The sequence below is a fragment of the Trachypithecus francoisi genome, unplaced genomic scaffold (genome assembly GCF_009764315.1).
Source record: "Trachypithecus francoisi isolate TF-2019V2 unplaced genomic scaffold, Tfra_2.0 Lachesis_group18, whole genome shotgun sequence".
In the NCBI taxonomy this organism is placed as follows: domain Eukaryota; kingdom Metazoa; phylum Chordata; class Mammalia; order Primates; family Cercopithecidae; genus Trachypithecus; species Trachypithecus francoisi.
The window spans coordinates 13,360,403-13,376,251 of record NW_022681463.1 but is presented as its reverse complement, the minus strand read 5'-3'; the positions used below and the strand labels follow the sequence as shown (position 1 = coordinate 13,376,251).

General features: G+C 40.5%; 1 protein-coding gene across 5 annotated transcripts in view; it reads right to left on the bottom strand.

Moving 5' to 3' along the window:
• FGF14 (fibroblast growth factor 14) overlaps positions 1 to 15,849 on the bottom strand; it is a 692,204-nt gene that overhangs the window by 195,892 nt on the left and 480,463 nt on the right. Inside the window, exon 1 of one of the 5 annotated variants that reach the window (XM_033177333.1) lies at positions 9,780 to 9,972. The exons of the other annotated variants lie outside the window; for them this stretch is intronic. Coding sequence (XP_033033224.1) covers positions 9,780 to 9,972 — 193 coding nt within the window. Of the gene's footprint in view, positions 1 to 9,779; positions 9,973 to 15,849 lie in introns of those variants that run through there. 5 annotated transcript variants of the gene reach the window in all.

Genomic DNA, 15,849 nt, shown 5'->3' with positions numbered 1-15,849 from the left:
ATTGCAGCACTATTCACAATAGCAAAGACTTGGAACCAGCCCAAATGTCCATCAATGATAGACTGGATAAAGAAAATGGGTCACATATACACCATGGAAGACTGCAGCCATAAAAAAGGATGAGTTCATATCCTTTGCAGGGACATGGATGAAGCTGGAAACCATCATTCTCAGCAAACTATCACAAGGACAGAAAACCAAACACCGCATGTTCTCAATCATAAGTGGGAGCTGAACAATGAGAACACACAGACATGGGGAGGGGAACATCACACACTGGGGCTGTTGGGAGGTCGGGAGCTAGGGGAAGGATAGCATTAGGAGAAATACCTAATGTAGATGATGGGTTGATGGGTGCAGCAAACCACCATGGCACATGCATACCTATGTAACAAAATTGCACATTCTGCACATGTACGCCAGAACTTAAAGTATAACAATAATAAATGTCCATCAGTGACAGACTCGATTAAGAAAATGTGGCACATATACACCATGGAATACCATGCAGCCATAAAAAAGGATGAGTTCATGTCCTTTGTAGGGACAAGAATGCAGCTGGAAACCATCATTCTCAGCAAACTCTCGCAAGAACAGAAAACCAAACACCGCATATTCTCACTCATAGGTGGGAACTGAACAATGAGATCACTTGGACACAGGAAGGGGAACATCACACACCGGGGCCTATTGTGGGGTGGGGTGGGGGGAGGGGGGAGGGATAGCATTAGTAGATATACCTAATGTAAATGACGAGTTAATGGGTGCAGCACACCAACACGGCACATGTATACATATGTAACAAACGTGCACGTTGTGCACATGTACCCTAGAACATAAAGTATAATAATAATAATAACAATAATAATAAAATTGTAGGAATGGACAGAGGGAATCCTATGGTTGACATTCTAGCCTATTCTAGGGGTGCATCCAGGAAGACACTAGAATATAATGCTGACCTTTATTATGATTTAGGATTGAGTTAATTCTAAAACTGTACATATTTGTCAGACTTGTGTTCAGATACTACACCTGGCCACTATGAGTCCCTGAAGAAATTCCTTCACTTCCTCTCATCCATAAAATGAAAATAATACCAACTATGCCCTGTTGTTGGGAGAAGTATGAGATGGGCAGATGCAGTGAAGATGCATCCAATCTGAGCAGATGCAGTGAAGATGTCTGGTTACTTTCCCTACACTTTCCTTTAATTCGTCAGGTATGAAACCAAGAAGACTGTTTCTACCTAGCATAGATTTGTACAATATCCTCATCCCTGTATTCAAATCAGATCCTACCCCAGAAAGAAGCGAGACAGCAAAAGGATTCAGTCTTCCCTACTACCCAAAGTCTGGCCTCCGCATGAAATTCTCTTCATGAAAACAGCAGTCATCTCATTTGCTAGAATAAGGGTGAGGCAATTATTGAACAATCTAAGCCACAGAAATGATTAAGGTGCTGGTGGCATTTACTTATGCAGAAAGATTAATAGAGTTAAACAACTGTAAGTTGGCCAAATGGTGAGAAGAATAAAAAAGCCATGAACAAATATTTAAAGGGCATGTTGTATCCAAGGATAAGCAGAAATTATTTACAGAAATTCAAAGAGATAAAATGAGGCATGTGTTGGAATAAAAAGATATTAAGCAATGAGATTTGGACCATTTTAAAGACTTTTTCAAAAGAAAGAGAATTGTTGGATTCTGAAGAAAACAAACAAGCAAATACCCATCCATCATTCAACAGTTTCCTGAGAAAAGACAGTGCATTCATGTCTAGCTATTGAGCCCAGTAGTTACGTGTTACCCCTGGAAAATCTCATTGAAAGAGATATTATTCTGTCTATAAATTTGCTCATCTACTCTAATTGCCAGCTCTTTGCCATTTGCTTATACCTTAGAAGCTGTTTGTCATTTTGACAAAAATTAACATGAAAAAAACACAAATGTAAAACCATTACTTTAATTATGTCTCTCTATGTAATAGGCAGATAAAGAAGACGTAGAACATATTATCACTACTTGAAGACCTTAGGCATAAAAATACGGAGCAAATCTATCCATGAAAACATTCCACGTAGAGAAAATGAACTATGGTAAATGGCCCTTCCAAAGTTTATGATTCTTTCTTTCTATATAATGCTTAAACTTGAGTGATATTTATCATTAAGCAAATTAACTAATATTTTAGTTTGCCAATTATTATTTGCTATGATAGTAATTAAGGAGTCTGAAAAGCAGCCATTGCTTATTCACAAATCTATTATATTTAAATATAAAGACTAATTCTCAGAAAGGCCATTCATCTTCCTCTGTTTTATAGAGACAAGTCACTCAGTCCAAACACAAATACATGTGATGAAAGGAATATTCTTCCCAAGTAAGGAAACACCAAGCATTGCCTTCTAATGATACCCGAGTACCAACTAGTACTAATAGTGTTTGGCTGAACATCAAATCACATGAAATAGTTAACGTATTAATACTCTCAATTAGAAGCCCAGATATATTGTCCCTATAAAAAGATGATCACATAAAGTGTACTGGTTGGGTAAAGGGTAGGTTAAAACTATTTCGATGCTAACTCTACCACTTCATAGTAAAAAATGCAAGTTTATTATGGAAATTTGAAGGCCAAATACTATACAGGTAGGATAAGGATTGAAAACAGAATCTTGACTTTGATCACTTGCAGGTCATGGGTAACCCTGACAAGACCAGTTTTTTTTTTACTGCGGACAAACATCTGTTTAGAAAAGGTCCAGGAAAGAATGGGAGAAGGAGAGTTGCAATTTCTCTTTCAAAAAGTTTTTCCAATAACAGACAATTAATTCAACAGCTAGAGAGAAATGCATGATCATGAGGGGATTTCTTTTTAAGATGGGATAATTATTTCAGATGCTCTAAATATTAGAGCATATTTAAATGCTGGTGAGGATAATACAGGAGGATGTGGGATAATACAGTAGGATGATGCAGAAGAGAGGAAAATTATTGGATTGATTTCCCTGAGTAGGAGAGAGGGTCTAATGCTAAATTCGAGGAGGTCTTGACCTTAGATTACAGCACTAGGAGTTTATCCCCAAGTTCAGTAAAAAAATAAAAGGAGGAGTAAATGGACAGATCTGCAGATAGACTTATAAAAGCAGTTGTGAAGTATGTGAACATTTATTTCTTATTTCTACTTTCTCAGACAAATAGAAGCAAGGACATAGCTGAGAGTAGAAATGGGAGAGGAAACATAAGATGTTTGAAGGGAAGTAAGGTAAGAAATATGATCCAGTTAAGTGAAAATGGATTTAAAAAAATAAATGTACCAAGGGGCCCCCTGAGGTTATTGACTGTGAATTTAAAGTCGTACCAATGTGTCTGTGTATTTTTTTTCAGCCAAATTCAGCCTTGTAAGTGCAGACAAATAGTAAGCAGGCAGTTGGACTAACCAGTTAGCAGACCTTCTCCTAATCCCAGCCCCACTCTTTAAAGCTACGCAAGCTTTTTATTTGGTTTGTTTCAGATTCCTCATCTGTAAAATGAATGAATGGATAATATTAGTGCATTATCCATTACTGGATAATTTAGTGTATTAATGAATGGGTAATGTAGTGTACCTACCACATAGGTTTGTTGTGAAGATTAAATAGTACTCAACAGACACAGTGTCATGCAGGTAGTTGTTAAATACATCAACAATGATCCAATTATAGCCATTGCTATGTGTTCATTGATCTCAATTGGTATTCTATGCTTCTGCCGCATATATGCCCTGACAAATGTGGTATGTTTCATTCACTCAACAAGTACTTCTGAAGTGTTCATTGTATGCCAGGCACTGGTGAGACAATGACTTTGAAGTGGCCCTTCCCTATGGTGATGCCATATGGGTTCCTATCAATCGCAATATCAAAAACCATAAAATCAAAGGGAGAAACACACATCCCACAAAATAAACTACAAAATACAATTTTATGAAAGGAGACATTCTTCTGAATGACAAAGTAGTACCTATCATAAAATGGTGTAGACTCTGTGTCTGGATTTCTACGTGTCCCTACTGTTATCCTGTCACCCCGGTAAACAGCAAATGGTGACATTTTCATGTGATCCGACTTTACTAAATTGAATGCTGCACCATTATAGACAAAAACTACTAAATTAGTTGTTTTCTAATGCAAACACTGTAACTGGCTTTAAATTGCATTGACGTCTCTGAAATGGTCTCTTAGAGATTTGGATTCGTGTGCCTGTGTGTTAGTTGTTGGGTGCTAAAACAATATTTGAAATATTATATGATATTTGTGTTATCTAAATATCATTGTCCTCTTTGGCTAAAGTTTCTCACCATTTGGGGAGACATTAATATAAATTATATCTAGGAAAAACATAGAATTCCAGAAGTAAGTGGATAAATCATATTTAGAAACCTTTCCTTTTAAAATTCTACCATTAAAAAAAAAAATTAAGTAAATAAAATTTATACCAAAGAGAAGGGAGGTTCTTGCTGAGTTTGAAAATATTTTTTTCTCACAGTAACATTATACAGAATGGAATTACTAACAAAAATCACACGTTTGGGGCTAAATGTAAAAGTATTCAAATTCAAAATGTAAAGTGAAACCTATAATTGATTATGGTAACTTTGGGACAGAAGGTTTGGTGTATCTGAAATCTTATTAGGAAAGGTCACAGGATGTCTTCACCAGAGAGTTGGCCATAGATTATTAAGTATTTTTTAATAGATGTAAACTCAACTCAATCTATGGATATAACTAAACCCAAAACAAACCATGTTATTTATGTTTAATTACATTATAGCTAACCTGCTACACTATTTTACACTTTACTTACTGAACTACTAAGGTATTAAATATTTTCAGAAACCTATAGCAAATATGGATGTGAAATCATAACAATTAAGCCACAGGAAGAAAATGCATAAACAATGAACGACTTTTTTGTCTCTAACATTATTTCATTAACCAATCTGGTAATATTCTCATAAGATTCCCTGCTTAGAAACTGCATTTATAATATGTCCCTTGTTAAAAACAAAACAAAAAAATTCAACATTTTAATTTAGAAGACCAAATTTGATCTAACCTTAATACAACTAACAAATAATAAAATTATAATTATCCAAAGGTTAGCAACAAGTATTAATATGTAGTAAGACTCCAATGGGTATGGCCTTAGAAAATCAACACCAAAGAGAAAATATCTTCCAAAAAATAAAAAATGCTTTGAAGAAAAATGTTCCCTTGTTTTAGTTTAACCTAAACAGCCAAAATAAACAAGCACATGGTCTTTGTATGAGCACAAGGTAATGACACTAAAACAGTAGCACAAAAAAACAGTGGCTTTTTGATGACTATTTGCTGTGGATTATTTTCTGAGAGGGTAGACACTTGTTTCCTTACATAGCACCTTGTGAGAAGGAAGGGCACTTTTCTTAGGATAACTGATGAATTTCACTATCACACTAGAGCAAAGCAGTTTTATTTCTATAGGTGTACATACCTTTCTGCTTTTTATGTTATGCATTAACTTGAAAACACATTTTAAGTATCTCACTTTCCATTCCTTATACATACTGTAATCTGTTTTAGTTAAAATGTTAGTAAGAAGCCTATGCACCTACTGATTAAACATACATGGCACCTAATACCATAGCTCTTATGATCACAGCCCCAAAAAAGTAAATCTCAAGAAACAACTGCATTAGCAGCCACGTCAAGGATTTAGAAAGGTTATCATCCTGTAAACAAGTATGGTTCTTGTTTGATTGAAAAATTCACAATAAAAACATAACACTTTTGGGGATAAAATGTTCATTATACATCATTGCAATCAGTTTCTACTATAGTTTTCATTTTTGTTAAGATTCCAAATAAAAAACTATTTGCAAACTGTTGATTTCCTTGTAAATTCCCCTCTTTGACTAAATCAATATATGTAAATATCTATGTTCATATATTAGTTAAGCTTTAAAATGAGGTTGTTTATATTCTTGCATTCTTATGAATAATCCACAGATATGTAATCCCTCTAATTCTCTTTAAAAATACATAATTATATTTATTTAGGGAAAGTAAAAAAGGTATAAAATTTGAGAAGTATTTTTATGTCTAAAATTATCTAGTTAGATCACTCTGGTTCAAGGATACTTTCTTTTTTAGCTTGGGCCTACTGACCTTCCATATTTCACCCCAATCCAAGGGCAATGAGGAGAACCCAGTGTATGGCAAACACTCTATCAAGATTTGAGAGCCTATGATGATGCAGAAAACACAGACTTTGCTTCTTACCTACAATCAACTGAATATGTATACTGAAGTAATTATTATCAGATATAAACAACAACAGTGAGGTATGAAATGCCACAGAATTATTTTTAATTGTATCCAATGAGGGAAGCTTTCTCAGAGGAGACTGCATTTTCTCTCAGCTTTTCAAAATGAGAAGAATTTCATAATTTCAACAGGTGAATGTAGAAGTGAGGAGAAGATGCTAGGCACATAGTAAAGCACAAACAAAAGGACAAGGATTTGAAAGCATATGACTAATTTTTTGGGGGGGCGGCACTGAATTGTGTTTGAAATCTGTGGAGGTCGGTGAAGGGTAGATGGAGCTGAATCTGGAAAGGTGGCCTACAATCATGCTGCCTACCACACCATTAATAGCCATCTTGCACATTTCTGCCCTTCATAAGAGCAAGTTAACTGCTATAAACATCGCTCTTCTATGGGGGTGGGGTGATGGAGATAGGAAAGAGTGTGTGTAGGGCTCCAACTCAGTAATCTTTACATTAAATAAATTACTACTTAATAAAGGATTTTTTAAAACCCTACATTTAAAAAATGTGTATTACCCTTCCCCAAAACACAAAATGTAGAGCTATTCTTTATTCTGTTTTCAAGCATATCAAACTATATTCTACTTGACAACGTGCTTAAAATTTCTATGCCTCTTTTTTTCTCCCAATGGGACAAGATTTGTTCCACCTCAAGGTCTCTGCACACACACTGCTTTTTCCACCTGCTCTTAAAATCTCTGCATCCTTCTTACCTGTCAGCTCTCAACCTGTGGACTCCAGTGTTGCCCACCCTGAACTACTTTATCTAATTAGATCCCTCTCCCCACCCCTTTCTCCCCCATAATTCTTCATCCCGGCTCTCTTCATGCTTTATAGGACTTTGAATTTTATCATTTCTTATTTGTTCCTTTCCATAGGCAATGACTCTCTATCCCATGTTTGTGAGTTCCATGATGGCAGGAACTTCAACTCTTCTGTTCACTGCTGTATATACATAATACCTACTACAAAGCCTGACAGATTGGAAAGATTCAATAATTATTATATTAATTATTTTCAGCTATAAAGACATATAAAACCATTAGACTTAAATGTTGTATCTTTAATAAATATGATTTTTTAAAATTTTCTGAGGGCCATTCCCTATGTAAAGAGTGCATAAGAAGGGAGATATGCTTGAAAATATGTCCTAAAATAATATTTAATTAAATAAATGAATAATTATATTGTTATATATAATATAAAAGCATACCATTAAATGTCGATATATAATGTACATAATATAAAGTCTTAACATTTGTTTTGCTTAAAATTAGTGACACTAATAAATTAATCCTTTTCTGATACTAAAGAGATATATCTGTATTTTTCTCCTCTGAATAATATATATATCCTTAAACATAAGAAATATAAGAAGAATAAAAAATTCTCATAAAATTTCCTTATAACATATCTTCTCTTCTACTTTCCTGTCAAAAGTAAGGTAGAAAAGTGACCTCAAATATATTTTTCTTACAGAACATTGAAGATTGCTTATCATTTCAAAATCAGGAATACCAACAGAGCAGTCAGGGTTGAAAATGGAGAAATGGACCATTAGAAAACTCAGATATCTTTCTATACTGGCAAAAAAGTAAACCCTCAACTGAAAATTCATTAAGTGTAAGGCAAATCCTCCTTCGCCACCCAATATGGTACAAAACATTTATTGTTCATATTTATAAAATAATCTACTGCCTATATTCTGAAGAAATACACACAAGTTTTAATCATTGTTTATATTAAAATAAGCTTATTTAGTAGATAGTATGTTAATTTACTTTATGTAGACAGCCAATTCGGAGCTGTATGTGGTGAAAACTGTGTTCTAAAAGATAGTCTGTTTGATGACATAAGAGGATAAGCACAATTTAAGTCATAATAGGTTGATCCTCCGTCTATCAACAGTGATTAAGGCAGTCGAGTTGGACTTATTACACAAAGGTGGGCTCAATAAGGCTCTAGGCTAACATGGAAAATTAAAATCCATTTTTTCTTAATGGCTTCTACACTGGTCTGAAAGTATGATTGATCCCAAATTCTCCAACAAGAAGTTCCTATTTTACTTATATAATTTTATTTCTCTAACAGAACTTCCTCTCTGATTTTCTTCCTATCTTTGCCTTTGAAGCCTGATGATAAGAGCAACTAATCTCCAATTTCTTAAACTTGACAACAAGCAATTGTCCTTTTAAAATACTTAGCATTAGCCTTTAAAAAAAAAGCATCAAAACTTCTGTTCATCAATTTGCAAATGTAAGGACACGCACTCACTTACTGAGAAACACATGTATAGCTTATGCTTCTATCCACCGTCTTTGGAACAACAGGGCATTTAAAACAAATACAGCTGGGAGCCGTGAATGTAATGTGCTGGGCAAACATGCTCTCCCATTAACGTAAATATATTCTTCAATGTTTCCTACCAATCCCACTTGGTTATGAAAAGCCAGCAATGCCCATTTCCCCCACAGAACACGCCACATGCTCTCAAAACCACCAGCCTTAGCAATGGATGTAGAGACAGGCAGAGAGAGAGAGACAAAAGCGCCTGGCTCCTGAATAGGATGCCTTCTCAGACCCTGGCATTTCAAAGGCAGCGAAAGAAGGTCATCCTCGGAACTAGTTTCTCAAAGAAATACCTGTAGTAAGGTAACTATTCTAGTCACCTTTACATAGTAACGGCTTGTGTCTCAGGCAATTCGCCAGTTTTTCAATTAAAACTGACACATATTAGGGATTTTTACTTCTGCCTCCCTGCTCCCCGCAATTCGGATTCTTTCTTTAGACTCCCTGAGCCTCTGTCCCCATCCCAGGATTTGATTGAAGGGCTGCAGGGCCCGGGGCTGCGCGCTAAGCAGCCTTCTGCTAAACCTCAGCGGACTGGGCCATAGTTCACACATCCTCCACTCCTTCTACAGCAGCTCCCGCTGCGGGCACCGCCAGGATCCCCACACTTGGCCAAGGTCTGGGAACCCGGGAGGTTTCCAGGAGACCCCAGAGACTAAGTGAGGCCAGGCCCACCCCATAGAAACCCCCGCCAGCTCAGATCAGACTGCGAGCAGCCGCTCGACCCCGGGTGTGGCAGGAAGGGGTACCCCGCGTTCCAGAGCCAGATCCTGTCCTCCCGGGAAGCCGAGACTCAGGGGGAACAGGTTTCCAGAGCCCAGCCTGCAGGGAAGTAGAGGGCAGGAGCCACCTGGGAGGAGCAGCCAACTTGCCAGCTCTGGCTACTGCACTTCTCGGCGGCCACAGGTTGCCCGATAGGGGACTCCAGGGTCCCCGCGACGGCGCCCGGAGTGCTCCGAAGGGAGGCCGAGGCCAGGGTGGGCCAGGAAAACCGAGGGAGGGAAGGACCCCTGAGAAGCTCCGTTTAGGCAGGGAGGGGGCGACCCGGGGTGCATCTCCCGACCGTGACCCCCACAGACCTTGGCGCCGCAACCTGCGCTTCTTGAGACCGAAGATGCGCACTTTGGAGAAGATATCCACCAGGTTGCCGTTGCAGAGCCCGCGGTTCTTGCTGGGGCTGCTCCGCCTCCTGCTGGCAGACGGCCGGTCCCAGTGCTGCTCCCGCGCCTGCCGCTTCTGGCGGATCAAGCCGCTGGCGATGGCCGCGGCCATGGTGGCCCCGGGAATGGGACCGGGGAGGGAAGGCGCGGGAGGACTGCGAGCCGGGGGCACCGGAGGGGAAGGCGGCGGCGCAGACCGTGGCTCGCACTCGGGGCAGAGGAGGGGGCGCCAGGCGGGACTAGGGAGAGGGGAAGGGGCGCTCAGTCCCGACTGGGACCCATCGCCCTCTCCTCGGGGCGCGGGACCAGGCGCGCAGATGCGCCCAAGGCGCAGCCGGACGATCCTGGGAAGCCGGAGGTCGTGGCCACCGCCGCTTGGCCACGTCCGAGTGGAGAACCGGACCGCGGCTGCGGGCACTGCCGGTCACCGCTCGTTGCCGGAACCCTGGCGGGGGTCGCCACCGCCACTCGCGCTGCCTTCTCGCCCTGCCCGCCTCCCGGGCGGGAGGTAGAGTCGGTCGCCGGCCGGAGGGCGGGTCCCGGCAGGGTCTCTGAGCGTCCGTCGGTCCGGGTCGCGCTGGGCAGGACTCAGCGCCGGGCTCCAGCTGCCCCCGGGCCGGTGCCGCCGCCAGCGCTGCCTGCTCTAGGCTTCTGCCAGTGATTGTCAAGTGCTTTGGAAATCAGCATCTGGAGAGACCAATCTTCTCCCCTGAGATCTCTAATCAAACGCTCCGTTCCCACCCCACTACACCCCCTCCACCTATGTGGTCCCCCTCCTGATGTACCTCTTCAGAAAGAAACAAAACGTAAAGATAATAATGATTTAAAAATAATAAGAAAGAAAGCTAAGATGGATTGCAGGGGTGGGGTGCTAAGAGGCCGAGCCAAAGCAGGTGGAATTGAAGGAACATCGGGGCGCTTTTTCTTAGATGCAACTCGCTGGTTCCCGAGGCTTCCGCGGCTTGGTTGGGGCTTCTCGGTCTTAACGTGGTTCCCGGTGCACAGAAACTCTCAGCAGCGGTTGGAGAGCTAGGTGGTTTCCGCCCTCCCTGCTAATCCCTCAAGCACCAACGCCCCCCCGCCACCCCCAACGCCGGGGTGGAGGGAGGAGGGAGGCGCCTCCACTCCTCACCTAGTCCACCCAAACTTGCAAGACCCTCCTTTCTGCTGCAGGAAGGATAGGTTTGTCATTTTGAAAGGCTACACGGAGCAAAAAGGAGGGAAGGGAAGGAGAGAAGCTGTGATTATGCGAGATAGAAAGACCCCACTCCCAAATATGCTCCCCAGCCCTGGGAGGAGGAGATGACTGCCGCAGTAGCTGCTACAGAACAGCAGCTGGGTAGGATAAATGCCCAGGAGAATACTGAAGAAGTCAGGGCAGAAATACAAGGGGCAGAGGAGGGTGTCACACTATTCCAGGGACAGTGAAAAGCAGCCAGACAGGACACTCCAATTTCAGCTGTCGTCTTCTGGTGTCCCTGGGCAGAGAAGCTCTGTCAGAGAGCAAAGCCATCTGAACTGTGTCTGAAATTCAAATACAACAGCCGCCGTCTCCCCTTGATTTTCTGTCTGTGTCCCGACAGTGGTTCTCTCTTGGATAACTGAAAATGTGAAGGTCTAAGAGAAAGGGCGGCAGTGGAGGGCACCCGAAAAAAACAAAAAGCGGGGGGGTTTGGGGGGTTGGGAGAGAAACACTTCATGCTTGGATGAATACAGTTCCGTGGTTTCTAGGATACACCCGAGTGGCAGAAACAAGTGCAGCTCTGACTCCAGGCTTCTTACTTTTCTCCCCGTCCCTTTACATTGCTTTGCCTATCAGCTCAGGCAGCTAAAGAAAAAGAAATGCTCAAACTAGACTTCTGAAAATTCAGTGTGAAGCAAGGGGGAAAGAAGACTCACTTGGTAATCAAGAGACTTGCAACAACCTTCTTCTCCAGTGACTGCTTTAGAGCCAGAAAGAGGGCATGCACACTACGCAGGCAGCCCTGGGAGCAGTTCTCAACCAAAACACACTTTCTCTTTGTCTCTGGAATAGGCAGTCAAGAACTCGCCACCAGGCAACTGGGGGGAAGTGCAGCAGATTACAGGGTGGCTGGGCAGCTTCTGCTCTAAGCAACATATCCACAGCTTCTCCACGGAAGCAGCCACTGCTGGGCTGCTGTTGGTTACCTTCACTCCATATTAACCAATAAGTCTCCTTTTGGGAAGGAAATGCAACCTGATGAGAGTGTGTAGATTGAGATCTAAGGCAGGCATTATTGGCTTTAGGATTGTGTATGTCATATATAATATTGAAAAGTGTACTTGTGGAAGTTTATTTTCTACACTTCGCTAGTTACCCCTACAAATTCTACAGTTATTAAAATAGCAAAAGTGAGAAAAAGGAGCATGCTAATTATTTTGCTCTGCCTTTACCTCTTTATTTTATGTTTCGTGTCTCTTTTCTTCCATTTTTTTGTGAGTGTACATTTATGTTGTGTTGCTATAGTCCTGCTTAAAAAGGGAAAGATGTCTATAGAGAGAGGAAAATAATTAAATGGCTATTGAGTGTATCTGTTGTTTTAATTCACTGAAATGAGTCCTACTGAACATTAAGAGTCACTAATCTTGGTTTCCATTATTGAAGAAACGCCATTTGTACATTTCAGAAGTTCTAGATTTGAATTTGCAAGTGTCTGTAAGATTAAAGCATCCAGGTTTATTATCTAAGGCTTCTTGCAGTGAGTGCTTCAAAAAAGTAAAATGTTAAGTATAGTGACCTCTTAAATCTAGTACGACTTCCCCAGCCAACACACCTAGTTTATTTTTAAAGGTTCTTTAAGCCTTTCGATTTATGTGTCAACTATATTAATTTGAAAAGAGTGACATTAAGCTTCTTGTTCTTATAGCTGTGTCTATATTTTTGCAGGTATTTTCTTGTGCTGCAGTCTTTCCCCCAAATCCTTGGACTGGGGGGTCAGGAGGTCAGTTTTTGGCCCTCTCAGAGCCCTCCCTTCGTTGTTCAGCAGCCTCAGACCAGCCTGACATTCAGCACCGCGGACAGGGATCCCGCCCCAGCCATACTCTCCCAGCAGAAGCAAGTTCGCTGATTGATTGAGAAAAGCGCTGGCTGTTAGGGTCTCTGACACTTTCCTCCCCTAAAAGCAGTTTCTCACTTTTTTCCCTCAAGGTGGGAAGGAAATTATTCTTTATAGCTTCTACTGACATTAATAACACACCGTGGAGCACAAAGCCTTTCAGCTTTTCCATAACCGAGAGATACTTTCTTTCTCGAGCGTTCCGACCCCTGGCGCAGCGCCTGGAACAGCGGACTCGAGTCTCCTGGCATCTATTCTGGCTGTGAATTTCAGGAGCCTCAAGCGGTCATTTCTCTTCTACATATCTTCCTATTTTAAGGGAGCTTGGAGAGGGGGGCAGCATTGGGATAATCAAGGTCTTTTAGCTTAATCCCTGCGTTTTCATTTTACCTCCCCAAAACGCTGTTTAGTTGTTTACGAATGGAGGTAAGTGAAAGAAAACGCAAGAGAGCCATCTGCTGTCTTAAGCTGTGATAAAAGAGTGTACAAAGCTAGGGTGAAAACCGATTCAGGACCGGTGAACACAAATGTAAAGGTTACTGTAGTTCAGAAAATAATTTCTCACTCATCAGAACCTCCTTGAGTTGTTAATTTCACCTTTGACGTTATAAAGAGGAAAATAAAAGTAGTGCCCAGGTGGTGTAGCTCCTGACCAAGCTATTGGGAGCCTGAACTCTCATTTCAGAGGTTCTTGCTTCATTTCTTGACTCTGCAACTTCCTAGCAGTATAATGACCTCCAATGTGTTGCTTCAGTCTCTCTCAGCCTTAATTTCTTCATCTCTCAAATTGAGATGAAAACAGAACCTCCTTTTCAACTGTTGTGAGATTAAATTTAGTAAATAAATGTAAGGATCCTAGTACCGCATCCGGCGCACGCTAAGTAATTGAAAATGACAGCTATGACTGTATTATCACCACCTTCCAGATTACCCTTTTCTATCTTGTAAATTCTTTTGCAGTTTCCATGTATTTTCAATATCAAAATATATGTATTCCTATATTTCCTCACCCCCTCCACAGTGGATTCATGACAAAATTTTAAATAATTGGAAACATACAAAGTTATTTTAAGCTTTGATGAAATAAGTCCCAAGTTCAAACCTTAGTTATTATTGACTAGATTTGTGAACTGAGTCCCGTGAGCCTACTTTCACACCAACTGATTGTTGATAATAAAAACATTTCTCCACCTTTCAGAGACTATGATGAGGGCCTATGAGAGAGTACTTCTAAAAACACTAAAGTACTATACAAGCATCAGTTTGGAAGGTAATTAGTACACTGTGCTTGATGGTCTCCTGAAGATGCCATGATCCTTTTGGTCCTCCAACTTTAAGTATGTTGTTCCCTCTACCTGGAAAATTTCTGTTGCCCTATCCTCATACTCCTCTTGGTGATAAAAAAAAAAAATCAGCAGCTAAAGAGTAAGGCATGAGCCACCATGCCTTGCCAACAGATTTTTAAATAAAAATAAAGAGACTTTTTGGCTCTTTCTTGATGAAGCTTATACTTTAGGTCTATCTTCTCTGGGAAACTTCTTACCACCTACCCCTAATTAACACTGAATCTAGGGCACCTTGTAAAAACTTCATAATTTCTCTACTAACACCAGCAATTGTTGAATAAAGACAGAGCTATCTTGATATTTCTACAAATATGTCTGATAGGTAAGTGTCTCATGCTTAATATGGCCATGACCAAACTATGTTCTTCCTTCTTAAACCTGTTCTTCCAGTCTTCCCCACTTCTGAAATGGCAACTTCATTCTTATTCCTCAAGCTGAAAACTTTAGTATATTAATGTCATTTCTTTCTTGAATACCCTATATATATTTGTGTAAGATCTATTCTGTCTATCTGCAAAGTATATCCAAGATATGATCACTCTCACCATCTCCACTACTACCTACCACTATCTTCTTTTGGGCAATTATATTACAGTAGTAACTTAAAAATCCTATATGTCAAAACCAAAGTCCTCACTGTAGTGGCCTGCCATGCCCATGTGATTTGTGCCCTGCCTCTGCCTTCAGTTGTTCTCTGACATCCTCTCTATTTATCTCCCTTCACTTACCACTTGCTGTCCATCAAACCACCTGGCATGCTCCTACGACAGGACTTTTATACTTGCTGTTTCATCTGACTCTCATCTCCTTTGATTCTTTCCTCACATCTTTGCTCACAAATCTATTTAAAATTACAACTCATAAACACAGACATTTCCTTCTTGCTACCCTGCTTTATGGTTCTATGTAGCACATCCAACTTTTAAAATTTCTATATACTTTCCTTATTTGGGCTGTCTTCCCTGTTTAAAATAGAAGCCCATAAACGTACAGACTTTGTCTCATTTGTTTACTGCCACATATCCAGTGCTTAAAATGGTGCCAGGCAAGTAGGTACTCAAAAAAGATGTGTATTGAAAGGACTAAGACATTGGATATCTGAACAAACAGACAGTTAATACCAAATAAGAGGAACAGAAAATCTTGCTTAACCCAGTCTGTCAAGGATGAAGTACCCCATGGTACCTAAAGAGATCCTTGATCTCTTTAAGCACCAAGACACCTAGAATTCTATCTGGATTACACACAATCTCAACTTCATAAACAGGATATACAGAAAATACTTTAGCTTTTGCTTGATGACTTGGGCTCAACCAAACACGACAAGCAGTTCGAGTTCTGAATTTCAACAGTGACACCCTTGGGGCTTACTGAAGGATGTAAGACTGATTCCATGAATCAAAAGGACTTCTGATATTTGTGATTCACCACTTCTTTACACTTCCTAACACACACACACACACACACACACACACACACACACACACAGTTTTCTATCTTGCCTCCTTGTTTTCAGGTTGTCGACTGATAAATTGACAATATGCCCCTTTTCAAATTTGCTACATC